This window comes from Ursus americanus, chromosome X, assembly GCF_024610735.1.
Source record: "Ursus americanus isolate L20-20 chromosome X, mUrsAme1.1.p, whole genome shotgun sequence".
Classification (NCBI taxonomy): Eukaryota; Metazoa; Chordata; class Mammalia; order Carnivora; family Ursidae; genus Ursus; species Ursus americanus.
Window position 1 is genome coordinate 98,175,430 of NC_142164.1, and position 21,929 is coordinate 98,197,358.

The 21,929-nt window shown below is 37.3% G+C and overlaps 1 protein-coding gene across 1 annotated transcript in view; it reads right to left on the minus strand.

The window, feature by feature from the left end:
* Positions 1–261: 261 nt before the first annotated feature.
* The window catches only part of IL1RAPL1 (interleukin 1 receptor accessory protein like 1), a 1,307,342-nt gene continuing 1,285,674 nt past the window's right edge, over positions 262–21,929 (minus strand). The window contains exons 10-11 of the mRNA XM_087859585.1: positions 7,472–7,642; positions 262–7,021 (exon numbers count right to left, since the gene is read on the minus strand). Of these exons, the coding sequence (XP_087715711.1) occupies positions 6,303–7,021; positions 7,472–7,642 (890 nt within the window). The 3' untranslated portion in view covers positions 262–6,302. The remainder of the gene's footprint in view (positions 7,022–7,471; positions 7,643–21,929) is intronic.

Here is a 21,929-nt window from a genome sequence, read left to right on the forward strand (position 1 = left end):
AGGAATTAAGTCTAAGAATTATATGCTTACAGAGACATAAACAGAGAGGGAAAGAAAAGTTTAACAACAGTTATCAAATTAACGAAGGTACTTACATCTGTTCCAACAACACATTATTTAATTTATTTTCATCTATAATCAGGTAGAAACCAGAAGAAACATTTGTAGCTTAATAAATAATTTAATTTCTTGAATTTCTATGTAACATATAAATTTATTTTTACAGGATATATAGAGAGCATACTCATAGAGAGCAACAGACTTATGAAACGACTATAAAACACAAATTATAATTCAAGTTTAAAATTTCTCATTTTTACACTTGTATTTGTCTATTTTCCTATTGCTAGTCAAAGCAAAACCAAATATATAATTGTAAGTAGTCTAAGAAAAAAAAAGAGCGCCTCCATCACCTACGCGTGAGTTACATACGTTCTAGATTGTACAAAATCAAAGAGGGTTAGGCAAAACTAAAGGGAAACACTATGTAAAATGCACTTTTTACTGACTGTTGAACATATCTGAGAGTGTCTGAGTTTAAAATTTGACTTGAACACCAGCAGAGGAAAATGACTGAGTTCACTTTCCTACTCGGGTTCCCTCAAACTCTGAAAATGAAAAAGTTTTTACAATTCAATAGCAGATTATATGAACATATCTCCACTACTTTGGTGGAAAGAACACACTAAAAATTCTAGTTACCAGGAGCATATGTTGCAAGGAATTTGGACAGCTGTCCATGTATCCTAACATAAAGATGTCTTCATCCCAGGTGAGAATTAACCTAAAACACTCACATCTGATCTCCCCAAATTTAGTCTCTCATTGACTAGTAAGGATAGATCCAAATTACTTTGCCACATGTTCATGCACTATGTAATATGTCATTTTACATTAAATCTTTTTTTTTTAATGACCAGCATGCCCTTTGAAACTTAAGGTTATCTGGACTATGAAGATTGAAATTTACACAACATCAATATTACACATAAGAGTCTCAAGTTCATGTGCAGTTCTTCAGTTTCTATTCATTTAGTAGTGGAGGGAACACAGTGTAATGATTTCGAGCGATTGCCTGTTTGTAAGAAAGAATACTTTTCAGGCTCGTGGACCCTGGGGGATGCATCAGTGAAGGTCGTGAGTGGTAGAAAAACAACGGTGCCTTACTTTACTAAATCTAATGAAACAGGAGTTTGTCAGTGGACTCAGAGTCTACTCAGAGGAATAGTTACTAAAGGGCAGGAGGAAAATTTTCTTTTTATATATCTTGCATGTCCGTAATAGAGAGATGTTTTGTATTCTGAGCCTGGAAGAAAGAAAGGATACCCGATGGAAGATGAGAACCTTCTTCTTAGTCTGGGCATTTTCTATAGATGTGACTGAAGTTGGATGATGAAGAGACATGGGATGAGGACAGGGATGCAGTCATCCTCCTCCTCCTCCTCTTTACTCAAACTCAGGCCTTATAGCTCCTTGTGATGGTATTTTAATTATTAACATAGCACAGACTTTCTCCTTGCTGCCGGTCATGAGTAAAAAAATAAAACTAAATAACCACTATCTCACTTCACTTGATTTTTTAAAATTCTTCCTATTGCTCCAAAATCATATCATAAATCCTGAAACTGGCAAAAGCACAATTGCCAGAAATCAAGTGTATAAGCAATCCTAAATCTTGGCACAAGAAAATGAAGTCTCTCGGGAAAAATATGTCAAGCGGTTGTTTCTTTTACTCCTGTACCAGATTTTTTCTTTAGTTTTGTGGTGGGAAACATGATTAAACCCAAATCATAAAGAAGTTTCACGAAACAAGGCATCATGCCAAGTCATACTTCACACTCTTCCAAAACTATCTTTTGAGTAAACTAAGAAATGAGTAAACTAGCTGAGTAGTAAGAGTTGACCCTCATTTCTCTGGGCCTGAATGACTTGCCATCATACCAAATTTCCCCTCACTATAACCAAGTCTCCCACAAAGTCCGGTCATGTCAGAAGAGGAATTGCCTCTGCTTGTTAAAAGAGCGATACTTATTCCCTGAATTTTCATGAGTGACGGGTAAGGAATCGTAGGCCTAACAATGCTGGCAAGATATGTGCCTTTTGTGCATGTCAGTTTCTGAGAATATGACGTAAATCCCAACACCAATAGCTTTTCAGGCGATGGATGTCTTTGAGACTCACATCCAGGAAAACACAGTTTTGCACACATTCACAATTTGGTCTGGAATTTCAAGGACTTCATTATTTCCTTCAGTCCTTTTTACAGACTCAAAGTGTCCTTGAACCCAAGTTTAAGGTCCACTGTTAAGGATAATCAAACTTTGACCGTGAACTGCTTTCTTTGCTCAGAACAGTCAAGCGGGAAGGGTTCGGGATAAGGCGAGGAGTAGCTCTGCTTCCACTGACAAGCTCCTCCTCTTAGGGAAGTCAGATGCAACACCAGGTCTTTGTAATAACTGTATATATTGTGAAAGGATGTGTTCAGTGATGGGGAATATGTGCCTGTAGGTAGGATTTCTGACACATTTAGTAATATTTCACCTCTCTTGATCTACTACGACCATGATGGGACTAAGGACCAAGCACATTCCAATCAGAGACAGTGAGGGATTTTCCTCTTCTGTGCCCGTGCATTCTCTTACTCCTTTCATTCATGTCACTTGCACATCGATGGTCTCCTTTGAATCTCACTAAGCTTTCTTCTGAGACTAATGACACACTTAAACTAAATAGAGAAGAGAAAGAAATGAAGCACAAGATAAAAAAAAAATACTTCTTGGAAAAAGGAGAACTAGGGTATCATTCCAGAACCATAGCATAATTTACAAATGTATGAATTCATGTTTTCCTAGAAATGGCGATCTTAATTTACATAAATGGTATCTGTCAAAGTTAATGACTATTCTAGGATAAACAAAACTCACTTGGAGTTTAGGGGTTGGCTCTGAGTTAATATTTGCTCGTTACAAAATGCTACATAGTCATGAAATAAGAAGCCAGTGTCTAGATATTTAAGATTAAACCGATAGGGTTCAAATACACAGGTTATGAAGAAAGTATTAAGCACAAAATGCTTGACGGCTTGAACAATCAGGTGTTCAGCTACAGAAATATAGCAGGTTCAGGTCTCTTAACTCATTGTGTTTGAGATTTATTTCACAGAATTGATCTAAAATCAGCTGGCTGCATGAGATACAAATTCCTTCTCTGTTCATTGGAAACCTAAGGAATGAATTACAAATTAAATAATCAAGGATTTGAGCACCAGTATACAGGGTAGGACGCTCATAAGCAGCAAGTAGAGGTTACATTAAAGAACCAGACGGACTTTGAATCCATAACGTGTCACTCGGAGCCCGAGCAGTAAATGATGAACAACAGGCCATGCCAAACATCACACATGTCCAAGTCCGGAAGCCCATTCTCTCCCTCAGCCTAACGTATTCACACTTCCAACTGTGTTTCTACAGCTATAATGTTCTCATCCCCCACAGCCCCCACCGAAAAAAGAGAAGGATGAAACCTAAGCACTAGGGAAAATACATTTTTTCTCTTTTTATTGTGAGTTCTAACATAACTTTTATTAAACATAGAGCACGTGAACACATGACAGTTGCCTGCATTTGTTCTCACATGGAGCGGATAGAGGAATACTTGGGAGGAATGTTTCGAAAGCCATAGATAGCTTCTTCTCCGTTTATTTCCTTTTTTAAAAAAATATGACAAAGCATTAGAGGAAAAAAAAGTTCTTAAGTTGTGAGAATATCAACTATTACCCATCAGTCCCTGAATCATGCTATTCAAAGTGCTTAAATCTACACTAGAAATAGAAAAAAAATGTACTCCCAATGTAGCTAAATTAACACCTATGGATATGCCTAAAATATGACTGTGGTCTGATTACTTCCTCTACACACTTCCACCGTGCACTTAAAAAAATTTTTTTTAAAAAACAATCCAAAGAAATAAACCAGGCCATTGCCATGTTTACACTTTTCTGAGCACAGGGGGAGTCTGGAATCCAGTCCAGTGAGGTTCACTGCCACTAGTCCCTGACAGGTGTCCATAGTACAAAGTAAACAATGGCCTTCTTGGATTCTGAAAATAACCCAATGTGCAAGCTGACAAAGTTTATGTGTCCTTGCGGCTTCAGTTCTGGTTTGTGGAAATGTGACACAGGTCCGGGGGGAGCGTGGGAATAAAGAACAGATTGTAGAGAAGGACCCCAGGTGACTTGTCAGGGAAATAAACATTTTTTAAGCAAATAAAAACCACTGCACATCCCAAGGCTCCTTTACCTTGTCACACAAATACTAAGACCTTTGCATTGTTGCAAATTTCTTATGCTTCTCTTGTACATTTGCAATACAATCTTACCCTCCCAAATGAACTCTTTTGAAGTTTACACTTGTGTGTGTGTGTGTGTGTGTGTGTGGCCAACTCACACCTTTAGCATTGTGACCCAAACTGTAGAATTGTTTTCTCATTATACGGTGGTAGGAATAAACTGAACATACAATAGTCACGACACGAGCCCACAGGCGATGACTGGCATGGAAGTTCCTACGAGGAATCACTACAGGAATGTATAAGTTCTATATCAGTGTTTTCATCACATTGATTTTTTTTTAACTAAAAGCTACGTAGGTAATATTTCCCTTTAACAATTCCACCCTTTGCAAGTTCCTTGATGACTGATTTTGCATCATCTTCAACATGAATATGTATTAGCTGCTTATGCCATTGATTTCAAACATAACGCTAAATGGTAAGGGATGAATTTCCCGGAAGCATCAGCTTTCTGTTTCTGAAAGATAGAATTACACAGTTAACATAAAACGAATTATTTATACAGTAAAATTATTTTAAACACTTTCTCATCTAATTTAAAAACTATTTTGTGTAAATAATGTTTATTTTGAAAATAGTGATTTCTGTTGGTACTCATATGTTTGACCTCCTGAGTTCTTATATAAACACTTCGATATTAATAAGTGTTGCTTATGTTCACAAACTGAAACCGAACACTTGATTCTGAATGTAGCGTTGAAAATTAAATACAGTGAATTAACATTTAAATACAAGGGGATCCCATAGTAAGTTTCACAGATTTGTTCTGACTCTTTAGAAAATAACATTTCGTATAATACAAGGTGACAAAACATATTTGATGACACATCCTGTCCTTCCCTTTGGTTTGGAAGCCTTCAATGTAAATTTCATTTCGACTTGTGTTGATTCACCCTCTTGAGTTAACTTGCCTGGCATTTGCACATAATCTCATTTGCAGAAAAATTATAGAGGGAAAAGAGGAAGTAGAATATTAAACAAAAACAGCCACAAACACATTCATGCCTTTCCAGGAAGTGATCAAATATAGAGTTTGATTTTTTTGTGTGTTTTTTTTTTTGTGGGTTTTTTTTTTGTGTTTTTTTGTTTTTTGTTTCTTTTGTTGTGTGTGTGTTTTATATATATATATATATTTATATAAGGGTACATCAACTCATTTAAAAAACAGAAACAACACTCTCTCCCCCATTTTCATGCCCTCGACCTTCTCTTCTTAGCATTCTGTAGTGGTCACTGTCAAGTGACTAGCACACTTCTGGGTCTGGAGTGTATTCTGACGAGCAGTGAATTAAATGTTAAGACAGTTAGACCCACCCCCACCCCTCCTCAGAGTTTACACATCATGCCGCCATTAGAAGGGTAGAGGTGGGGAATGAGGTGGGACAAGGAAGAGATTCAGGGCTCTGTTTGGCGGGGCCCTCCTACGAACAAGTGTTCTTCTCATCTTTTTTTCTCTCCCAAATGGCAATGCTGGCATTCGTCGCACTGCTCTCTGAAGGCCCACGTGGCCCTGCTGATCCCAGGCAGAACCCAAGAGAGGATCCGGTGCTCCTTGTCCCATCGGATAGATTTGTCCAAGCACCCCAAGGAAATGTTAAAAGCAAAACAAAATCAAGAAAAGAAAATAAAACCCATTCTAAAACTAAACTAATGAAGCAAAAAAGGGTTTTCTATCTATACATAAGTCTCTTCTTTAAAAAAATGTAAATTTACAAATTCCAATGACATATAAAACAAAGTCAAAAAATGTAATGGTAGGAGACATGGTAAAACAGGAAGACACTGATGCTACAAAGAAATTGCCAAAAACATATGTACAAGACCCTGTTTTTCCTCGTGTTCTAGAGATTGTAATGCATGTTTTTAACAGCAGCAGTCGAGGATTTAGTTCCAGGCACTGGACTGCACACTCCACTCAGGCTCCCAGGGACGGGATGTCCCTTGCTTTTCTGTCACCAAATCACACTGGATATACTGGTCTCCCTCGGCAACAGCGGCAGGATGGCACTGTTTGTGTGGGCCTCGTCTGGATTCTGCTCCCTGCTCGATTTTGTCTGTGGCCGCTGCCCGTTGATGAGTGTCATAGGGATGTTACAATAGGTATGCTGATTTCCTATGGAGGTAAGAGGCAGGGTGCCGGTAGGAGGTACGTCATACTCGTAGCTTCGGTAGTAGTGTTTCTGACGCATTTGTGAATGGTACGTGTTGTGAAAAGTGGAACGGAGATCTGGATGGGCAGTGGCTAGAGCTGTGGAGGTGGCCGCGGCCATGGAGATGGCCGAGACAGTCTGCAGCTCCCCAAAAGGCCCCTGCTCACTAACATCTAAAGCCTGCTCGTGCGTAATGGGTTCTATCCTCTTAAAAGGCATTTCATATTGTAAACGTTTCCAGAACTTAGAGTTCAACTTGTTGCATTTTGGTCCGTGCCATTTAATAACCGTCAGGAGCTTGATGGTGTGCTTGAGGGCTTCCACCTCCTGGTAGTTCATAATGCCTCGGAGTTCACTGCATTCGATCAGTATCACTTTAATTTCTCCAGTGACCAGCATGTTTCGAAGTCTGGTCTCCAGCTCAAAGATGCTCCAGCCCCTTCTGACTACATAATTTGGGGTCATGACAATAATCAGTCTCTTGCTCTGATCTACACACCTCGCCACATCTTCAATGTATGCTACAAAAGAGAAAAGAGTTTATCAGAATGACCGGATCAAGCATCTGCTCCAGAAAGCCCCAGTAGCTTCTCTTTCCCACATCGCATGAGAATTGTTGCTTGCTGGGTCATACCTCAGAAGATGAAGACAGCCAATGACCACACCGAATAGAGTACAGGCTTTGCATTTTCTCAATGTTAGAAATATTTTTCCTAGGTACAAATCTCCCGTTTGTTTTGTCAAATGTCAAGACTCATAAAAGGAGATGCTTTACAGAATAATGGAACTAGCTTCTCAGGGGCGTCAAAAATTAAGTTTCGTATGAACACGTAACGACATTTCTTTCTTGAGACACTGATAGATGCCATTTTTGACGTAGAGAACCACAAGTTAAAATTCTGCCTAAAAATAATGGTGACACACAGACAGACAAAGAATAAGCACACTCTCAAATGAAAACACTAACTTACTTCCAGTTGGAATTAAATCTCTATCTGGTATGAACAACTTATATCCATAATGCTTTTCAAGCATGTCAGGTAGGATTTCAAGAGCAAAGCGTTCTTCTTCTCCAGTCTCTTGATTCCACTGGTCAGGATCCACTTTGGTGTATGATAAGTATGCATCATAATCTTTATTGTCTGTCAAAAAGATTACAGAGTAAAGCTGAAGTCACTGCTCTCCAAAGAAAACATTAGGACATGAAAACATTCAACTCTTTCCAAAAACATCTCTAAACGCCCTCCTTTGGGGAGACCAAAGAAAGAAGGCTTTACTAATTTTCGTTAAGAATTCAACGATGTCAAATATTCTGGAACTAATTTGGAGGTATAAAGGGTCACATTTTTATTTGTTGTTTTTGTTGTTGTGAAGACAGTAGTAAGAAAATTAACAAAAAAAGCAATGGAATGTTAACTTTCAACATTTTTGATGCCTAGGTCATGGAGAATCTTGACTGCTTATAAAAGGCACTTGATTGGATAGTATGCTCTGACTCTAAATAATTGTACATTCAGCTAATCTTGCCTGTGGCCATTTTACTCTGTTGAAAAAAAAAAAAGAAAACTGCATCTGGCTTGACCATGGAGGAATGATATTTTGATTGTGGGCACTGTACTGATTTTCTGTAGGAGAGAAAATAAAATCAAGCGTGGAATAATTACTTTTCTACTGGGAGCCAGTTCTTGGATTTGGGGACTTAGAATATTATTCCACTGAATTATTTTAGAAAACCATATTGTTTTGCTGGTCTCCATTTATGTCACACATAAAATACTGCCAAATATTTTTTATCATGTTTATCAGTTCAACCATGAGAATAAAAAATTACAAAATAAATGAATGAAGCTTTACCTAAAATCTGTTTCTGTCCTCATTCGTTTCCCCTCCTTACATGGAAACTCTTTAAATATTTAATGACTACTATCATGCATTATCTTTACCTTAATTTCTTTAACATTAAACATCCCCAATTTCCTATTTGTTGTTTCTAATGAAAATAAGTCATGTATCTTCTGGATAGTCTCTCATTCATCCATTGCCTTTTCAGAACGTGATACCAGGACTCATAATTCACCTCAAATCTAAATACTACCAATATACTGAGTTTACCAAATATCAATATCCTTAGCTCTCTTTTGTACTTCCCTGATGATTGTCAGTGTATAACTCAATTATCAGATCAAATTGGACTGAAACATCCCTAAATTTCAGAACAAAATGAGCTTTGTATTTGGCATGGAAAATTTAAAACTTTCGGGTTATAAAACACCAAAGATGGAGGGACATTCTTAACTGTTGCTCTGGGTGGCTTTGGGGCACTCCTTTTGACTTCGGGGACGCTACAGCTCACTTTTGGAGATCCATATGGGGGTGTTCATTTCAGTAGTTTGATAGTCCCGATCCATCTAGGACTTATTCTATAATTAAAACTTGTTAGGGCAAACTCAGAAAACTATTAACTGTATCTGAAGTTAACACAGGTATATATGAAACTAACAACTCAAAAAAAAAGGAAAAAAAATTCAAACTCAAGTCTAAAAAAAAAGAAACTAACGACTCTGCTATGGGATGTCTGAAAGAAAACCTTTAGGTATAAGGATTTAAAAAAAAAATAAAACAGGTTTCAGCTTTAAAGAAAAAAAGGTTTAGAAAAATAGCAATCATCCCAAACATGCCATACTCTGATATTTGTTATTTTCCTTATTCTTCAACCAGGAAATAGTTGTACATATTATAAATAAAATTCAATTGTCACCAAAAACGATAATTAACTTTTGTTACAGCAGGTCAGGCACATATGCCAGCAGTCTATAGTGGTACCATTTTATTGATGTAAACACTTTAGCTGAGTAAGAAATTATAAAAAATAGTACATAATAAAGCTAGTATGTAATACCAGTTTGTATTTAATGAAAATGTCTATTCATTAGATATTCCCATGCCATATGTAGGAGATAGAAGACTTCCTTTACAATACCGGTCACTAGCTTCTAATCTAGTAGGAGACGAAGATAGGTCAACAGTTAATTTCTAGGGACAAACATGTTGTTAAGACTAGCACAGGGGTCATGGGCCAAAGGGAGGACTCTTTAAGCCAGACCGTGGATTGTAGAATGATTTCACGCATATACTATTTTCTTTCTTGGATGTTGTTTTCTCCCAGTTGGCTACAAAGTACTATAACATGTTGAAGTTTGCCCAGATCTGGGAAGTGTAATGCTAGATCCTCATTCTTAGCCCTTTGTCTTCTCTAAGCTTAAAAATATTTCAAAAGCAGATCAATATGAACACCAGTAAGAACAGAGCACACATGACTCAGAAGAGATGTAAACAACTGGTCCGCTGATACTGGTAAGTTCCACCTTGATATCACTATTGCTTACATGACACTGTCTGTTCCTCTGTCTCTTGCATGGACATCTCTTTTCCAACTCATCAATGCTGTTATTTCTCAAGATGTTTTCTGTGACCTGCTTCATTTGTCTCTCAGCCCACTTTCCCTTAAAAATCTCCTCTCCTCCCATGACATCAATAGTCACCTCTATGCAGCTAACTCCCTAATTTAGATGTGCAGTCCTGTCTTCCTTCTCATGAACTACCAACCATACCCCACTTTTACCTGTAACCTGGACCCTACATTTGGATGCTCGGGGTGCACCTCATATTCAACGTGCTCACAACATAAGCTTTCCAGCTCAAGCTCTGTACTTCACCTTTTATTTCATTTTAATAACATTACAATATTACTTCTTTAGTCTCCAAATGTCAGATATATGTTCCACTTATCCTTTTTAATTACTGATAATCTCATAGGCATTCACTGATAAAAGTCCTTTGGATTCTACTTCCATCCTGGGTCAGGCCCTATTCATTTCTTAGCTGTCATAATTCTATTTTAGTAGGTCTTCCTCTCTGTTTCTTTCTCCTTCTGGCTCATTCCACAGAGAGTTGTAAAATTTATCTTTCCAAATCTCACCACTGATGATGCTTATGGTATCTTGGAAAATAATTATGGTTGCTCACTGTCAAAAACCAGCAGCTAGATCTGTCACTGATTTCTTTACACTTTGAGTCAATTGAGGTGATCTCTTTTCCCATGTACGATATTCCTGTGCTCACATCTAATCTTTTTTCTTTGACTACAATATCCTTGACTCAGATATCTCACCAGAGCTTAGTAGATGATCAAACGGATCTGTTGATTAAATAAATGAATAATCTTTCATTTGCATATCACATGACTTATATTTTATAGCCAGTGTAGGGATTTTCTCAAGACCTGAGCTATTTTCTAGGAGAGATGGCTTTGGATACAGACACTCCATGCCGCCTGGACCCCTCAAGAAATTACTAGGACTTGTGGGGTCAGTGTTTATCAAGTTTCCTTTGGAAAAGTCTTGAACTGTAGTTTCTCATTGTGATTCAAGGGAAGACCTTAGAGTTCTTGTAAACTCCTCTAAAAAAGTGGTTTCAGACTTGAGCATCAATGACAACAATAATGAGGGCTTGCTAAAATATAGATTGCTGGGCCCTACCTCCATAGTGCTCCATTCAATAGCTCTAGAGTAAGTTTTTGAATTTGCATTTTTTAAAAGATTTATTTATTTAAGAGAGAGAGCGTGTGCACATGCACGAGTAGGAGGGCAGAGGGATAGGGAGACAGGTTCTTAAGCAGACTCCATGCTGAGCATGGAGCCCTACTGGGGGCTCAGTCTTATGACCCCAAGATCATGACCCGAGCTGAAACCAAGAGTCAGACACTTAACCAACTGCACCACCCATGAGCCCTAAGAATTTGCATTTATAGCAAGGTCTCGGGTGATACTGCTGCTGGTCCGGGGACTACACTTTGAGGAACTCTGCTCTAGGACAGGGTAAAGGCATCCATAGGGCTCAAAGGCATCAAAGAACTGCAGGCAGCTGCTAGGTAATTAACCAGAGAACAACAAAACTAAACACTGCAACGTCAGATCCATGATAAGTGGTGCTGATACTTACAGGGGATGTACTCTAAACAAAAAAAGCTGAAAATCCACACTTTCATCAAAAAGGAAATAGATTCTTGCCTAGAATAATATATACATTGACTGTATTAAGCTTAAATGAAACTCAGGAATTGGTGCTAAGGCCTCAGTCAGTTTTCTATCTCTTTATGTCATCTGGACAGATTTATAGTAGTTAAGCTGACATCTCTTGGATAAAAAGGAGTTGCTCACATGCAGATTATCTTGACAGTAAATGTGGCTCAAAAGCCCCTTGCAAGCATCTGCAGCAGCATCTTCAAATCAATGGAACAGTTGATAGATATCGAATTCCTCTCTTTCCCCAGAGTCTATGTCAGAGCAGTAATGGTCTAGGCATTTATTAACTACCAGAAGGAAACTCCCGATTTAAAGGTTATCAGACTGCACACATCATGCCAGATACCATACTAAATTCAGCAATGTTCTCTGACTCAAAATCATATGGATTCTAAGGTTTCTTCTATTTTCCCAGTTACCAGACAAATATGAATCATGGATCATATCTCTTCAATTTTGTTTAATATCTGTAAGAACATATATTGATTTAGTATCTATAAGGACATATACTGATTTACTATCTTAACGTATGAGCTTTATATGACTGGAGAAACTTTGAAAAATTGACATTTTTATAACCATAGAAAAAACAAAACTATGCTAAGGTTTTTAAAGAATAGGTCTGTGATCTTATCGATTCAACTTAAGTTTATAAACAGCTTAAAAGTGGTTAATCATAACAGGGTAGTATGAGAGTATATTTCTTATTCTAAACTTTATTCTTTAAATTCTATTTTCTGTAATTTAAACCCTCAACTATCATTCTCTTCACTGCAGAGATGGAAAACAGCTGGTGTACATGCTCTTTGCAATAGTTTGCACAAACTCAAATACAGTCATTGATTTACTCTTCCCATGACTTTCAAGCGATTCTGATTGCAATGTTTGACGAAAAATGAAAAAAGGGAATGATGTCAGCAAAATGGCCAAATAAGACATCTGTGCATAAATCCTCTCAGCCTTGGTCCATAGCACATCCTGCCCACCCAGGGTCCCATACAGTGACCAGGCAGAAGCTCTGCCAGGGAACTGGTTGGAGTTGTATCTGTCCACACACCTGGTAAAAGCCCACTGACTAAAGACCCAACTGTGGGCCATGAAACGGACAATTACACAAGCAATATCCGACTGAGCAAGGTATTAGAGGCCGGTCCATACACCCAGGTACCAGAGGAGATCCTTGCCCACCTGAGCCCCTGGCAATAAGCCTGCCAAACACGGACCTCGCTGCAGACCCAGAAATAGCCGCAAACGTGGCTCAAATCCAGAAAGACTGCAACTCTGGAGGTAATCCCATTGGCTTGGGGAACAGACAGGGGAAGGACTTTACCTGCTAAAATCATTCTGTAAAGACTACAAGAGGTGTTTGTTCCTTCAAATGCACAGACATCAATGCAAAGGTACATGAAGAATCAGGCAAACATGACAACACCCAGGGAAACTAATGACGTTCTAGTAACCAACCCCAAAGAAATGGAGATCTACAATTTGTCTGACAGAGAATTCAAAATAATCATCTTAAATAAACTATAGAAACTGAACTGTAGAAACCTTGCAGGCCAGGAGGGAATGGTATAAAACATTCAAAGTGATGAAAGAAAAAAATGTCAACTAAGAAAAGCAGTCCTTCAAAATTAAGGAGAGAGAAAGTCATTCCCAGACAAACAAAAGCTAAGGGAGTTCATCACCACTAGATGTGCCTTACAAGAAATGCTAAAGGAAGTTTTTCAGGTTAAAATGAAAGGACATTAAGTAAGAACATGAAAACATAAAAATATAAAACTCAATGGTAAAGGTAAATATACAGTCAAATTCAGAATATCCTAATACTGTAATGGTGGTATAAATCACTTCTATCTCTAGTATAAAAGTTCACAAAAATAATATTAAAAATAACTATAATTATTTGTGCTAGTTCTGTGAAAATAACTATTGGTATTTTGATAGGGATTGCATTAATTCTGTACGTTGCTTTGGGTAGTGTGGACATTTTAACAATATTTGTTCTTCCAGTCCATAGAGTATGGAATGTCTTTCCATTTGTTTCTGTTGTCTTTAACTTCTTTCATCAATCTTTTATAGTTTTCAGAGTACAGGTCTTTCACCTCCTTGGTTAAGTTTATTCCTAGGTATGTTAATATTTTTGGTGCAGTTGTCAATGGGACTGCTTTCTTAATTTCTCTTTCTGTGGCTTCATTACTGGTGTATAGAAATGCAATAGAAAAAGTATCCTAAAATTTGAATGGAACCACGAGAGACCACCAAATAACCAAAAGAATCTTGAAAAAGAAAAACAAAGCTGGAGGATTCACAATTCCAGACTCCAAGTTATACTACAAACCTGGAGTAATCAAAACACTACAGTACTGACACAAAAATAGACACATAGATCAATGGAACAGGACAGAAAGCCCAGAAACAAACCCATTGTATGGTCAATCAATCTTTGACAAAATAGGCAAGAACATGCAATGGGAAACAGACAAGCTCTTCAACAAATGGTGCTGGAAAAACTGGACAGCTACACGCAAAAGAATGAAACTGGACAACTTTCTTACACCATACACAAAAATAAACTCAAAATGGATTAAAGACCTAAATGTGAAACCTGAAACCATAAAAATCCTGGATAGAGAGCACAGGCAGGAATTTGACTGATATCAGCTGTAGCAACATTTTTCTATATAGGTCTCCTGAGGCAAGGGAAATAAAGACAAAAATACACTATTGGAACTACACTAAAATAAACAGCTTCTGCACAGCAGAGGAAACAATCAACAAAACTCAAATACAACCTACAGAGTAGGAGAAGATATTTGCAAATGACATATCCAAGAGAAGGTTAGTATCCAAAATATATAAAGAACTTATACAGCTCAACACCCCAAAAACCAAATAATCCAATTAAAAAAGGGTAGAAGACACGAACAGACATTTCCCTGAAGAAGACATACAGATGGCCAACAGCACATGACAAGATGCATGGCATCACTCATCATCAGCGAAATGCAAATCAAAACCGCAATGAGATATCACCTCACACCTGTTGGAATGGCTGAAATCAACAACGCAAGAAACAAGTGTTGGGGAAGAAGTCGAGAAAAAGGAACCTTCTTGCACTGTTGGTGGGAATGTGGAATGGTATAGCCACTGTGGAAAACAGTATGGAGGTTCCTCAAAAATTTATGAATAGAACTACCTTATGATCCAGTAATTGCACTACTGGGTATTTATCCAAAGAATACAGAAACACTAATTTGAAAGGATATATGCACCTCTGAGTTTACTGCAGCATTATTTACAATAATGAAATTATGGAAGCAGCCCAAGTGTTCATCGATATATGAATGGATAAAGAAGATGTGGTATGTATATACAATGGAATATTGTTTAGCCATAAAAAAAGAATGAAATCTTCTCATTTGCAACAACATGGATGGAGCTAGAGAATATAATGCTAAGTGAAATGAGTCAGTCAGGGAAAGACAAATACAATATGATTTCACACATATATGGAACTCAAGAAACAAAACGAATGAACAAAGGGAAAAGAAAAGAGAGAAAGGAAAGACAAACCAAGCAACAAGCTCTTAACTATAGAGAACAAATTGATGGTTACCAGGGGGAAGGTGAGTGGGGGGATGGGTGAACTAGGTGATAGGGATTAAAGAATACACTTATTATGATGAGCACTGAGTGATGTATAGAATTGTTGAACCAGGATACTGTACACCTGAAATTAATATAACACTGTATCTTAACTATACTGGAATTAAAATAAAAAACTTAGGGGAGCCTGGGTGGCTCAGTAGTTAAGCGTCTGCCTTCGGCCCAGGGCGTGATCCCGGGGTCCTGGGATCGAGTCCCACATCACGCTCCTCCGCTGGGAGCCTGCTTCTTCCTCTCCCACTCCCCCTGCTTGTGTTCCTTCTCTTGCTGGCTGCCTCTCTCTCTGTCAAATAAATAAATAAAATCTTAATTTAAAAAAAATAAATAAAATAAAAAACTTAATGAAAAAATAACTACAAGACAAACCATAAAACGGACTCATAACTATAGAAAACAAACAGATGGTTACCAGAGGGGAAGTGGATGGGGGGATGGGTGAAGGGGATTCAAAGTACACTTATCTTGATGAGCACTGAGCAATACATGGAACTGTTGAATCAGTATATTGTATGCCTGATGCTAATATAAAACTATATATTAACTTCACTGGAATAAATTAAACAAAAATAATAACTATAGCTACAGTAATTTCTTAATGGGTACACAATATAAAAAGATGTAAATTATGACAACAATTGCATAAATTGTGGGGGGAGGAAAGTAAAAGTGTAGACTTCTTTGTGCAATTGAGGGTAAGTTGTCATCAACTTAAAATAGTCTGTTATATCTATTCGATGTTTCATGTAAAACCTATAGTAGATACACAGAGGTTAAGGAGAAAGGAATGAAAGTATATGAGTTAAAAAAATCACAAAGGAGGACAGCAAGAGAGGAAGAAGGGGAAAAAGGAACAACAACAACAACAAAAAACCAAACAGAAAATAACGAATGAAGTGACAATAGTTAAGTACTTACCTATCAATAATCACTTTAAACAAAAATGGACTAAATTCTCCAAACAACAAAGAGTGGCTGAATAGATCAAAAAGTAAGATTCAATAATAGGCTGCTTACAAGAGATTCACTTTATCTTTAAAGACACACATAGGATGATAGTGAAGGAATGGAAAAAGATATTCCTGCAGATGGCAACTAAAAGAAAACAGGAGTGGCTATATTTACATCAGATAAAATAGATTTGCAATGAAAATTGGTCACAAGGGACAAAGAAGGTCACTCCATACTATATTGTGATAAAGGGGTCAATTCATCAAGGGGATATAAAAATGTAAGTCTATGTGTACCCAATATTAGAGTACCTAAATATGCAAATATTAACAGAACTGAGGGGAAAATAGACAGCAATACAATAATATTAGCAGGTTTCAATACCCCACTTTCAATACTGGATAGATCATTGAGATAAAAAATTAATAAGGAAAGAGTAGAGTTAAAGAATACTATAGACCAAACGTACCTAACAGACATATACAGAATATCCAGGCAAAAGTAGCAAAACACACATTCTTAAGCATGAATGAACATTCTTTAGGACAGATCATATGTTGGGCCACAAAATCATTATCAAGTATGTTTTTCTGACCACAATGGTTTGGGAGAATATGGAAAAATTCACAAATATGTGGATATTAAATGACACACTCTTGAACAACTGATGGGTCAAAGAAGAAAGCAAAAGGGGAATCAGAAAATATCTTGAGACAAATGAAAATGGAAACACAACACAACAAAAATTGAGATGAAACAAAGCTGTTCTGAGAGGAAAATTTCTTTCTTTTTTTTTTTTAAGATTTTATTTATTTATTTATGTGACAGAGAGACAGCCAGCGAGAGAGGGAACACAGCAGGGAGTGGGAGAGGAAGAAGCAGGCTCCCAGCAGAGGAGCCTGATGTGGGACTCGATCCCGGAACACCGGGATCACGCCCTGAGCCGAAGGCAGATGCCCAACGACTGCGCTACCCAGGCGCCCCCCCCCCCCCCGAGAGGAAAATTTCTAATGATAAATGCCTGAATCTGAGAGAAGAGAAAGATCTCAAATAAATAATCTAACTTTATACTTCAAGGAATTAGAAAAAGAAAAACAATCTGAGCCCCAAGTTAATAGAAGACAGAAATAATAAAGAATAGAGTAGAAATAAATGAAATACAGAATACAGAGACAATAGAAAAAAATCAATGAAATGAAAAGTTGGGTTTTTAAAAAGATAAACAAAATTGACAATCTTTAGCTAGACTAACCAAAAAACAAAAAGAAAAACTAAACACAATTATAAATGAGAGAGGCACTGGAACCACAGAAATACAAAGGATAACCTAGAAGAAACAGATAAACTCCCAGAAACATACAATCTCCCAAGACTGAACTGTGAAGAAATAGAAAATCTGAACAGATCAATAACTAAGGAGATTAGAGCATTAATTAAAAAACTGTCAACAAAGACAAGCCTAGGACCAGATGGTTTCACTGGTGAATCCTACCAAATATTTAATTTTTTAAAATATTTTATTTATTCATTTGTCAGAGAGAGAGAGAGAAAGTGCACAAGCAGGGGGAAGGAGCGGCAGGCAGAGAGAGAGGGTGAAGCAGGCTCCCCGCTGACCAGGGAGCCCGATGCGGGACTCAATCTCAGGATCCTGGGATCATGACCTGAGCTAATGGCAGATGCTTAACCAACTGAGCCACCCAGGTGTCCCATGAATTCTACCAAATATTTAAAGAAGAAATAATGCCAATCCCCAAATGCTTCCAAAATATTGGCAGAGGAAGCATTCCCAAACTCATTTTATGAGGACAGTATCACCTTGATACCAAAGCCAGATAAGAATGCTACAAGAAAAGAAAACTACAAGCCAATACTAATTTTTTTTCTAAAGATTTTATTTATTTATTTGACACAGAGAAAGAGCACAAGCAGGGGGAGCAACAGCTAGAGAGAAGGAGAAGCAGGCTCCCCACTGAGCAGGGAGCCCGATGCAGGGCTCAATCCCAGGACCCTGGGATCATGACCTGAGCCGAGGGTAGATGCTTAACCAACAGAGCCACCCAGGTGCGCCCCCCCCAATACTTCTGACGAATATAGATAGAAAAATTCTCAACAAAATACTAGCTAACCAAATTAAACAGTACGTTAAAAGGATAATATAGCATGACTAAGTGAGATTTATCCCTGGGATGCAAGGTTAGATCAATTTATGCAAATCAATAAGTATGACATTCCACATTAATAGGATGATGGACACAAATCATATAATCTTGTAAATAGATTCAGAAAAAGAGTTTGACAAAAAATTTATAATTTCATTGTAAGAGCTTTCAGCAAATTGAGTATAGAAGAACCATACCTCAACACAATAAAGGCCATAAATTACAAACCCACAGCTAAGATCATACTCAATGAAAAGCTGAAGGATTTCATTCTAAATTCAAGAACAAGGTAAGGGTGCCCACTCTCACCACTCCCATTCACCATAGTACTGGCAGTTCCAGCTAGAGCAATTAAGCAAAGAAGTAAAAGGTACTTAAGTAGGAAAGAAAGAAGTACAATTTTTTCTTTGCAGATGACATGATTTTACATATAATAAAACCTAAATGTTCCACCAAATATCTGAGCTGCTCAACAAACTCAATAAAGTTCCAGGATACAAAGCCAACATATAAAAATCTGTAGCATTTTTATACAATAACAACAAATCATCTGAAAAAAAAAAGAAAATAATCCCATTTACAGTAGTATCAAAAATAATAAAATACTGAGGAATAAATTTAACCAAAGAGATGAAAGATCTATACACTGAAAACTATAAGACATTAATAAAAGAAACGGAAGACATAAATGAAAAGACATCTCATGTTCATGGATTAGAATAATTAATATTATTAAAATGTCCATACTACTCAAAACCACCTATAGATTCAATATAACCCCTATCAATCTTCCAAGGGCTTTTTTCAGAGATGTAGAAGGAACCATCCTAAAATTTATATGGAACTAAAAAAACCCTGATACTGAAATTAACAAGTCAGGAAACAACAGATGTTGGTGAGGATGCGGAGAAAGGGGATCCCTCTTACACCACTGGTGTGAACACAAACTGGTGCAGCCACTCTAGAAAACAATACGGAGGTTCCTTAAAAAGTTAAAAATAGAGCTACCCTCTGATCCAGCAACTGTACTACTAGGTATTTATCCAAAGGATACAAACATAGTGATGTGAAGGGGCACATGCACCCCAATGTTTATAGCAGCAATGTCCACAATAGCCAAACTATGGAAAGAGCCCAGATGTCCATTGGCAGATGAATGGATAAAGAAGAAGCCATCAAAAAGAATGACATCTTACCATTTGCAATGACATGGGTGGAACAAGAGGGTATTACGCTAAGTGAAATAAGTCAGTCAGAGAAAGACACGTATGATTTCACTCATATGCGGAATTTAAGAAATAAAACACATGAACATAGGAGAAGGGAGGGAAAATAAAATAAGACAAAAGCAGAGGGAGAGAGAAACCATTAAGAGACTCTTAACTATAGGAAACAAACTGAGGGTTGCTGGAGGGGAGATGGATGGGGGGATGGGGTAACTGGTTGATGGGCATTATGGAGGGTACTTGATGTAATGAGCACTGGATGTCATATGCAACTGATGAATCACTAAACTCTACCTCTGAAACTAAAAAAAGGACCCTGAACAGCAGAAGTAATCTTGAGAGGAGCCCAGCTGGAGACATCATACTTCCTGATTGAAAACTACACTGCAAAGTTATAGTAAGAAAAACCAGTATGGTGGTAGCATAAAAACAGATACATAGAACATTAGAACAAAACTGAGCGTCCATAAATAGACCCATACATATACAGAAAACTAGTATCTGACAAGGGGGCCAAGAATAATAATTGGGGAAAGGATAATCTTTTTAATAAAAGGTGTTGGGAAAACTGTATGTCCACATGACAAAGAATAATGTTGGACCTGTCTTATACAATCCACAAATTTTTTTAAAGATTTTATTTATTTATTTGAGAGACAGCAAGCACAAACAGGGAGAGGGGCAGAAGGAGAGGGAGAAGCAGGACCTCCGCTGAGCCGAAGGCAGCTGCTTAACTGATTGAGCCACCCAGGAGACCCTACCATCCACAAATTGTAACTTGAAATGGATCTAAGACTTAAATGTAAGACCTGCAATCATAAAACTCCTACAATAAAACATAGGAAAAAGCTCTTTCACACTGGCCCTGGCAATGATTCTTTGGAGATGATAAAGGAAGGACAAGCAACAAAAGCAAAAATAAACAAGTGGGACTACTTCAAACAAAAAAACTTCTGCACAGCAAATGAAACAATCAAGAAAATGAAGAGGCAACCTATGGACTGGGAGAAAATATCTGCAAACCATGTATCAGATAAGGGAAGGGTTAATATTCAAAATATATAAGGAACTCATACAACTCAACATCAAAAAGATTAATAATCCAATAAAAAAATGGGCAGAAGACCCAAACAGACATTTTTCCAAAGACACACAAATGGCCAATAGGTACAAGAAAAAATGCTCAACATCACTAACTATCAGGGAAATGCAAATCAAAACCACAATGAGATCTCACCTCACACCTGTTAGGATAGCTATTATCGAAAAGGCAAGAGATAACAAGTGTTGGCAAGGATATAGAAAAAAAGGAACTCTTGTACCCTGCTGGTAAGGATGTAAATTGGTGCAGCTACTATGGAAAACAATACGAAGTTTCCTCAAAAAATTAGAAATAGAACTACCATATGATCCAACAATTACACTTCTGGGTATATGTCTTAAGGAAATGAGATCACTATCACAAAGCAATATCTGTACCCCAATGCTCATTGCAGCATTATTCACAATAGCTTAGACAAGGAAACAACCTAAGTGCCCATCAATGGACAAATGGATAAGGAAAACGTGGTCAATATATACAACAGAATACTATTCAGCTATAAAAACGAAGGGAATCTTGCCAGTTGCAACAACCTAGGCTTTAAAGGCATTATGCGAACTGAAATCAGTCAGACAAAGAAAGACAAATACTGTATGATTTCACTTACATGTGGAATAAAAACAGCTGAACTCAGAAACAGAATAGAATGGTGGTTGCTAGGAGCTGCGGAGTAGGGGAAAGAGAGTGATGTTGGTCAAGGGATATAAACTTCCAGCTATAAGATAGATAATTCTGGGGATATAGTATACAGAATGGTGACTATAATTAACAATACTATATTTTATATACTCGAAAGTTGCTGAGAGATTAGGTCTTAAATGTTGCTACAAAAAAATAACAGTTATGTGAGATGATATGTTAACTAACACTGTAGCAATCATTTCACAATATACACATCCCTCTATATCTATATCTGTATCTATATCTATCATCTATATCTATATCTATATATCACATTGTGTATCTTAAACTTACACAATTTCAATTAAAACTCAATAAATCTGGGGGAGGGGGAACAAGCAAAAAAACAGCAAGACCTATTAATCAGCTAGTTACTTTGTTACTTGAAGTCAACCAACTGGTCCAGTAGAATTTTCTCCTTCCATTGACTGAATTAACCACCATATTTTTATTTAAAAAATATATTTGAGGGGGGAAAAAGAAGTTTGGACTCTGGAGAGTTAAGAAATAAAACTCTGAATTTAAAATACTATTTAAGAAAACCTTGATGAGAGAAGGAA